The sequence below is a fragment of the Salmo salar genome, unplaced genomic scaffold (assembly GCF_965601325.2).
Source record: "Salmo salar unplaced genomic scaffold, fSalSal1 ptg000257l, whole genome shotgun sequence".
Taxonomy (NCBI): Eukaryota; Metazoa; Chordata; class Actinopteri; order Salmoniformes; family Salmonidae; genus Salmo; species Salmo salar.
The window spans coordinates 2,388,576-2,397,832 of record NW_027675339.1 but is presented as its reverse complement, the minus strand read 5'-3'; the positions used below and the strand labels follow the sequence as shown (position 1 = coordinate 2,397,832).

The 9,257-nt window shown below is 39.0% G+C and overlaps 1 protein-coding gene across 1 annotated transcript; it reads right to left on the bottom strand.

The window, feature by feature from the left end:
• Window positions 1-720: 720 nt before the first annotated feature.
• LOC145867232 (uncharacterized) lies at window positions 721-7,677 on the bottom strand. Its single transcript, XM_082971308.1, has 2 exons — window positions 7,605-7,677; window positions 721-2,838 (listed from the first exon to the last, which is right to left on the bottom strand). The coding sequence occupies exons 1-2, from the start codon at window positions 7,675-7,677 to the stop codon at window positions 2,045-2,047; spliced, it is 867 nt and encodes a 288-aa protein (XP_082827434.1). The 3' UTR covers window positions 721-2,044.
• Window positions 7,678-9,257: the final 1,580 nt, after the last annotated feature.

Below are 9,257 nucleotides of genomic sequence, written 5' to 3'. Positions count from 1 at the left end.
TGCTAACGAGCTATACGTGCTAACGAGCTATACGTGCTAACGAGCTATACGTGCTAACGAGCTATACGTGCTAACGAGCTATACGTGCTAAAGTCCAACCTCAAAACATAAATGGAAAAACCAAAGCCTGTAACACCTTCCCCTTTAAGACAACAAATATATCCTATATTTTTGTTGGAAAAGTTTGCTCACCACCAACAGAAAACAACTTCCATTTCACATTATAATCAACTACAATGCTTCACCTTCTAGAATATAAAGATGGTGTCTACTGGATGTCAACAATTAAAAACAAGAAAAAAAACACGCATTTCTAAATAATAATATACAATAGTATTATTTGTTTCTCCTTTTTCTTTCTATAGAATCCTAAATTCCACTAGCTTCTAGAACTCTCCTCTTTCTAAATCACACTAGCTTCTAGAACTCTCCTCTTCCTAAATCTCACTAGCTTCTAGAACTATCATCTTCCTAAAACTCACTAGCTTCTAGAACTCTCGTCTCCTTGGAACGAGCCCAAACAAAACTCTTCTCCAATACGGAAAAACATGCAGTCAAAATAAATAAAAATCCATAGCAACGCACTGGCTAAACGAAAAACACAAATCTTATATCCATTTGGGGGGAAATCAGGTTGAATCTGCTCTACAAACTAACACAACAAAACAAAAAACACATGGAAATGGGAGATATATTTTACCTCACTGATTAGAGGACAACCTGCAGAAGACAGTCAGCTACATTTTGGAGTGATGCATTTAAATTTAGGGGTCGCTAAACAAAGGAACACAACACTTATTTGTCATAACTCGATCGATATCATGCTAAAATCATTTGTGTGACAGAAGGGAGATGAGGTTGCACGTCCTGTTAAAACTAACAGCTCAAAAACCACACGGAATCTAGGAATAATGTGTTGTTACGAATCCCTTTGGCCCTGCAGTCTAGGGGAGATGGAACTGAGACCCTGTGGCTCAGTTGCAACACCAGGGTTGTGGGTTCGATTCCCACGGGGGGTCAGCACGGGGGAGAAAAAAATAAATAATAATGTATGAAATGTATGCATTCACTACTGTAAGTCGCTCTGGTCCGCCCAGTTCTAACTAGTGTATTTAGACACTGTTTTCCTACGGGTAATGTTGGGCGACTGGTCTTCTTACCCCCTTTTCCCACCAAACAAACAAGTCAAACAAAACAATACTCACAGATACCGGACAAATGGGACATGTGGGGTGAAAGAAAAACAAAAGAGATGGGAGAGAGAGCATACAAAGAGCGATTGAAAGAATGACACAAAGATTGATCTCACAGAGAGAGATTGAACACAGAGTGATAATGAGCTAGAGACTGGGGTTTTTAAACCAAGGGAAAGGGGCTGTGATTGGGTGAGGAAAGGGGAGCAGGTGTCTTCTGATTGGGGACTGATTGATGACTGATTGGGGAGTGATGATTGTCACCTGTGAGGGGAGAAGGAAAGAAAAGAAACACACATACTGGATACACACACAGGATACCTGTATCCGTAACATGTGTACATCCCTGGTTAAAGGAGAATTTGTAGAAAACAGCTAGCTACATTTTGAAGTGTTGCATTTTGATTCAAGTGGGTCACCAACGTGGTAAGTGTAACACAACTAAACACACAAAAAAAAACGTTCAATTCAGAGCCTGGATTTTCCCCTGAGGCTAATATCCAAATCCTGTTGAAATCAATTGATAAAGGGGCAAACATTTATGCTTCTACATTGTGAAATTATTAAAATCTCCTACAACAATGTTAACATTCTACATTGTGCCATTAATTCATTGATATCATGAAACAACTCCTTCATGTATGTATTTTCTGATATTTGATCTGAGATCTGCTTTGAGATTTCTCTCCTGTGTGTGTTCTCTGTGTTGTACCAGGCTGTTTGACTTAGTAAAACTCTTCCCACATCGATTAGAGCTATACGTTTTCTCTCCTGTGTGTGTTCTCTGGTGTACTGTCAGACCAGTAGATGAAACAAAACTCTTCCAACATTGATTACAGCTATGAGTTCTCTCATGTGTGTGTTCTCTGGTGTGCTATCAGGCTGGTTGAATGACTAAAACTCTTCCCACATTGAGTACAGCTATAAGGTTTCTCTCCTGTGTGTGTTCTCTGGTGTGATATCAGGTTTCTTAGCTGAGTAAAACTCTTCCCACATTGAGTACAGCTAAAAGATTTCTCTCCTGTGTGTATTCTCTGGTGTGATATCAGGCTGGTTGAATGACTAAAACTCTTCCCACATTGAGTACAGCTATAAGATTTCGGTCCTGTGTGTATTCTCTGGTGTACTGTCAGATCGCCAGATGAAACAAAACTCTTCCCACATTGATTACAGCTATAAACTTTCTCTCCTGTGTGTATTCTCTGGTGTTGAATCAGACTGCTAGATCTAGCAAAACAATTCCCACATTGATCACAGCTATACGGTTTCTCTCCTGTGTGGATTCTCTGGTGTAGAGTAAGATTTCTATACGTAGTAACACTCTTCCCACATTGATCACAGCTAAAAGACTTCTCTCCTGTGTGTGTTCTCTGGTGTACTGTCAGACCAGTAGATGAAACAAAACTCTTCCCACATTGAGTACAGCTATAAGGTTTCTCTCCTGTGTGGATTCTCTGATGAATTTTAATGCCTGATGAGGAGGTGAATCTCTTCCCACAGTCAGAGCAGCAGTGAGTTTTCTTCCCTGTGGGTCTCTGCTGGTGTTTCTTGAGGAGTTCTGATATGGAGAGACTCTTCTCTGCCTCGTCAGCATCATGAGGTTGTTGAGGCTCCCCAGAGGATCCACGATAGTCACGTCTCTCTCCTGTGTGAACAACAAAGTTAGACAGATGATTAAAGGCCCACAACAGCAGTAATCCACTGTATAAGGTGATGCCAACAGTGTAGCCATGATGTACAACAACTGACATCTGTAATGAATGTCAAAATGATTTCACAATTGTCTTAAAATGAGCAAGAATAGTCATTTTTAGTCTTGTTTTCACATTAGTAGTAAAACCGATGATTGTAGGCTAGAAAGAAATTATTAAAGTTGTTGAAACCCTAAGCAATGTGCCAGACGACTTTGGTCTCCAATATAGGCCCCTTTCTGTGTTTGCTAAAATTGCGGCACGAGGGCAAAGCACACAATTTGGTTGCAGAAACTCATCCCTGCTAATGAGGAAACGGCTAGTTATGGATGTAGTATATCTGGTAATGAGGAAACCACTAGTTATGGATGTAGTATATCTGCTAATGAGGAAACCACTAGTTATGGATGTAGTATATCTGGTAATGAGGAAACCACTAGTTATGGATGTAGTATATCTGGTAATGAGGAAACCACTAGTTATGGATGTAGTATATCTGGTAATGAGGAAACCACTAGTTATGGATGTAGTATATCTGGTAATGAGGAAACCACTAGTTATGGATGTAGTATATCTGGTAATAAGGAAACCACTAGTTACGGATGTAGTATATCTGGTAATGAGGAAACCACTAGTTATGGATGTAGTATATCTGCATGGAGCAAAAATGGTGAGCAAAGATTTTAGCACAAGATCAGGAGTGCTACTCAAGGAAACTCACATTAAGCTCTGTGTCTACTCACTAATTCACCACCGTGGGGGAAAACTCAGGGGAGTTCTCATAGGCTGACAGCAAAAATAGCCTCCATTTGCAGGTTGCTTATGAGTGCATTTCACATTACTTTTGGATTATAATTGTAAGGCTCGCTTGAATCTCCTGCTTAATATGTTTGTGTTATTGTCGCAAATCAACTGCTTTATACTTAAAAAACACTTCAACCAGTAAAATGCTCTTTGGCTTTTCCATCAGCCTGACAATGAGGGTTTGTACACTAAGTGTTTAACAAACAATAACAGTCATTTTTTTTTTCACATCAAAAAGCAAGTAAACAAAGTCTAATCAAAATCAATTGCAAATGAGAATAGTTCCTCAAAGTATTTAAAAAATATATTTCCAGCTCTCACCCTTTCGATAACCACTCAGCATTAAAGGGACAAATGTAATGCTCTGATCCAGTGGAAATGTCATAAAATACCTGATTACTTCTTATCCTTTGAAGAAATAGCCTACAGCTGTGTCTGTCCCAAACTCACTGGCCGGGAAACTCTGAGGGCCCAGAATATTTTATACAATGTTGCAAGCTTGCTATCACAAGTTTAGGAGGACCCAGTTGATAGTTGATATGTTTTAAGTTTGTTGTAGACAGGCCATGTGCAGCCAAAGTGATTTATAGGAGATTTATTACCTGCAGGCTGCAATGTTTTTATTTGTTGGCTTTATGTAGGTTATTTTTACATAGTTGGCAATAAAAATTCCTTTTAGATTTGTATAATTTTCTTTTAGATTTAGATAGAATGTAGATTAATCACAGACAATGATTTTAAAATCTTCCATGAAAATGTGCATATGAAAATCCTAACTGGCACCAGATCAGTAGAAATGGTCAGATAAATTGCCACTCGAAATGGAAAAGGTTCGAGTCATCCCTCGAGTCATTTGTGTGTCTTAATTATTTGGTCAAACAGTGTGCTTAAAGCATCAGACCAGTTCAGTACATATAGTTGATTTTATTAAAACACATGGGTTGTGTCTATATATGGAAAAATATACATAACATTTCAACCAATCGATTGGTAGAAAGAACAGATGACTCTTGGTTGACCAAGATGTATTTTAGGTGGGGACAGCACTAGAACATGATGTTGGGGACAGCACTAGAACATGATGTTGGGGCTCCCGAGTGGCGCAGCGGTCTAAAACACTGTATCTCAGTGCTTGAGGCGTCACTACAGACACCCTGGTTCGAGTCCAGGCTGTGTCACAACTGGCCGTGATTGGGAGTTACAGTGAGGGAAAAAAGTATTTGATCCCCTGCTGATTTTGTACATTTGCCCACTGACAAAGAAATGATCAGTCTATAATTTTAATGGTAGGTTTATTTGAACAGTGAGAGACAGAATAACAAAAAAATCCAGAAAAACACATGTCAAAAATGTTATAAATTGACTTGCATTCAATGTTTGGGGCATCGCGACTGGTTACCTATTTTGATGTGATATGAAAGTATTGTGTGAAATTATTTTGATGTGAAAGTATTTTAAATAATTTTGATGTGATATGAAAGTATTATTTGAAATAATTTTGATGTGAAAGTATTTGAAATAATTGATGTGATATGAAAGTATTATTTCAAATAATTTTGATGTGATATTTAAGTATTGTGTGAAATTATTCTGAATTGATATGAAAGTACAGCGATTTATGTTTCTAGAAACGTATCGCAATTGAGAATCGATTCACATTTAGATGGATTATTTGACTATTTTAGCTGCCAGAGCCAGTCTACCTCTGAAAATAACATACAGTCCTTGGACCTTGAGGAGTAACGGGGGCAGCAATCAGCAGTAGAAACAATAACAAAGCGTACTCCCTGCCCGTTTCAGTAAAAAGCTGAGGGATGGGGCTGGAGAAATGTAACCATCCATGATATCAACATTCTAGTTTTAACCATGTTTTGAGGATATACAGTGTGTGTTAATATTTACTGACAAACATTGGAGTAAATAAAAGCTTATATTTTGGGTTCTGATGGGGTTCGACAGTTGAACTAAGCTCATGAGGCATTTATAAGTGAATTCTTCAAGAAACAGATGGGTACATATCATTAATGTATAAGTCCCCAAATGGATGTAACAACTGCTGATTGCCCCTTTAAGAGAACATCTTGGGCTAATCTAATAGGAGATATTGAGGACTACAGTATTTCAGGCATTGTCATTGGATGCATTTGATCAATTGTTAACGTTTTGTTGATGGTCCACTCTTGATGTTCTACACGTTACAGTGTAGCTTCAGCCATTCCTACAGAACAACATTAAAGTGTAGAACCCCTTTACTGCATATTGGTTCAACGACTGCAGAGACGGTACTTACTGGTGTTAAACAGATCTCCAACATCCTCTTCTTCCTCCAATGTGACAGTCATCTCCCCCTCCTCCTCTTTCACTCCAAAAACAGCATCCTCCTCTTCCTCTTCTTTTACTGTAACATCCTCCTCCTCTTTCACTCTGAACGCGTCTTCCTCTTCTTTCACTGAAACGTCTTTCTCTGATTCTTTCACGGTAACAGCCTCACCTTCTACTTGTTTTTGTATTGTAACAGCCTCCTCCTCTTTCACCAGAGCTTCTTTCTCCATCCAGCAGACCTCCTCTTTAACAGGAGGAGAGTAGCTTAGTGAACTCATGGTCGGGGATGTTAGCTAGCTAGCATTAGCGACTAGCCTAGTTCTAAGCTAACTTAGCAAACCAGCTAGCTGACAAACAACGTAAATATATCATTAAATGGGCCAACAAGTACATACGACAGAAGTGTGTTTAATACACAGCGACTAATATACACCAAAACAGTGTAAAGAGCGTGAATGTTGTAGCTATGTTTGCTAGAAAGCTACCGAGGTGTCTGACTAGCTGTTGTTGTTGAAGGAGCGTCCCGTCCACTAGATTATACGTCACACTGGCAGCATCGCCTGAACCTAAAAGACGCACATCGCCATCTGCTGACTGGACTGGGCAACGCAGTTGAGGAACCAAATGTGTACTTTCATTTATTTCATAAAAGTTGATTATTATATTAAGTCGTTCAAAGAGAAGCATGTGTTGATTGATTCGTTTTTAATGAGTTAGAATTTAAAACAAACTTTACACCCACTACATATTTGCATTGAACCATACTTCTGACATGGATCATTTTGACCCCAGAGGCATATCTTTTATCATGGCCAAAATGTGGTTTATTCAATTCTATTAAATGTTTCATGACTTTGTCAATCAACTTGTTGTTAGTAAATCTAAATCATGGTTTAGTGTTTCTGTGTCAAAATTGACTTTTAACAAATTAAAATCCTTTGGAGTCATTTTGACTCCAGCCAAAAGCACCTTTGATAAATAGGACGTTTATTTCAAATCAAATCAAATTTTATTGGTCACATACACGTGTTTAGCAGATATTATTGCAGGTGTAGTGAAATGCTTGTGTTTCTATCTCAGACGGTGCAGTAATATGGCTGGCACTGGCTATCACTGGCTGCTGAGGGGCATTGAAACAGCATGGCTAAGGGCTACATCCCGAATGGCAACATGTTCCCTACACAGTGCACTACTTGAGAGCCCTATGGGCCATGGTCAAAAGTAGTGTACTGGTATATTTAAGCAATAAGGCCTGGGGTGGTGTGGTATATGGCCAATATACCACGGCTAAGGGCTGTTCTTATGCGTCACTCAACGCAGAGTGCTGGGACACGGCCCTTAGCCAGGGTATATTGGCCATATATCACAAATCCCGAAGGTGCCTTACTGCTATTGCAAACTGGTTACCAACGTAATTAGTGCAGTAAAAACGATCTGATATACCACGGCTGTCAGCCAATCAGCATTCAGGGCTCGAACCACCCAGTTTATAATTACATTTAGAAACAGTGTGGTGTTCATTAATTATGCCACAAGGTGGCAGCTGAAAGTCAGTGTTCAAAGATAAACTGGCTCTATGGTTACTGACACTCACTTGTCTGTAGCCTGCAGCAGCAAAAGAAACAGACAATATGTTTGCTGCTGTCTTTCAGCTCTGGTGCAATCATTCTCACTCAGAAAATATCTGACTTTGTTGACAGTAGTTCAACAAGTTACTAAGGTAATAAGGCAACACGCTATCACAGTCTCATGTTAGAATTTGACGTTCATCCATGTTTCTCAAATGTCAAATTTCGAACTTGTTCCAAGCGTTAAATTTCAAAGTGTTTAAGATTAAGTTTAGGCATTAACTCCGAATGGTTAAGGTAAGGGTTAAGGTTTGGGGTTGGCTTAAAACAAAAATATCAAAAACAACTTTCTATCGCTAGATTCAAAAATGCAACCTTTTGAACCAGAGCTAGATGCTTACGCCCATCCCCATCCCCTTCCACAATGCCCTACCAGTATCATGGGTGACCTGCCTGAATAAGGTACTAACCAGATTAAAGAATTAGACAGCTGACAGCCTTATATGAGACATGTGCAGTCCCTGATCTGATCACATTACAACTCATTTACTCATTTACAAGGATTTTGCTACGCTACACCCGCAGTAACATTTGCTAAATACGTGTATGCAACCAATAAAATTAGATTTAATTGAATCCAGTGGAATTTTAAAGGGAAGAAGCATCATGGATTAGATCATGTGATAAATAGATCATATATCCTGCCAGCTGTCACGCCTTGACCTTAGAGAGCCGTTTTATTTCTCTATTTGGTTAGGTCAGGGTGTGATGTGGGGTGGGCATTCTATGTTGTCTATTTCTTTGTTTTTGGCCGGGTATGTTCCTAATGAATTTAAATGTATGCATTCACTACTGTAAGTCGCTCTGGACAAGAGCGTCTGCTAAATGACTAAAATGTAAATGTAAATGTAAATGTAATATCTAACAAGTAAAATCTAACAATTTCACAACATAGACCCAATACACACACATCTAAGTATTTGAATCTAGGTTTCTCTGTAGACATGATCCATCCCACCAGAGGGTGGAGGGGCTCCTGTATCAGTGGTTTTGACCAGATAGACACCTGCAGATACACAGTATAGTGCCTCCCATGTACTCTCCTAAGATTGGACTTTTCTATATCACGTATCACATGACAGTGTATAAACTTTCATTTGATTTGATCATGTACAAAACTGCGGTAGAAAAGTAAATTATTCAGACCCCTTCACATTTTCCATATTTTGTTACGTTACAGCCTTATTCTAAAATGTAATATTTTTTCCCCCTCATCAATCTACACACAATACCCCATAATGACATCACAATACCCCATAATGACATCACAATAGCCCATAATGTCATCACAATACCCCATAATGACAAAGTGAAAACAGGTTTTTAGAGATTTTTGCAAATGTATTTACTTAGGTATGAGACTCGAAATTGAGCTCAGATGCATCCTGATTCCATTGATCATCCTTGAGATGTTTCTACAACTTGATTGGAGTCCACTTGTGGTAAATTCAATTGATTAGACATGATTTGGAAAGGCACACACCTGTCTATATAAGGTCCCACAGATTACAGTGCATGTCAGAGCAAAAACCAAGCCATGAGGTCAAGGAATTGTCCATATAGCTCTGAGACAGGATAGTGTCGAGGCACAGATCTGGGGAAAGGAACCAAAAAATATC

What these genes read in the sequence shown, in the direction of transcription:
- LOC145867232 (XM_082971308.1), bottom strand. Translation starts at nt 7,677, where the DNA reads ATGATTGCACCAGAGCTGAAAGACAGCAGCAAACATATTGTCTGTTTC. An exon ending in CTGCTGCAGGCTACAGACAA is followed by an intron (nt 2,839 to 7,604) that starts GTGAGTGTCAGT and finishes TTGTTCACACAG; the next exon opens with GAGAGAGACGTGACTATCGT.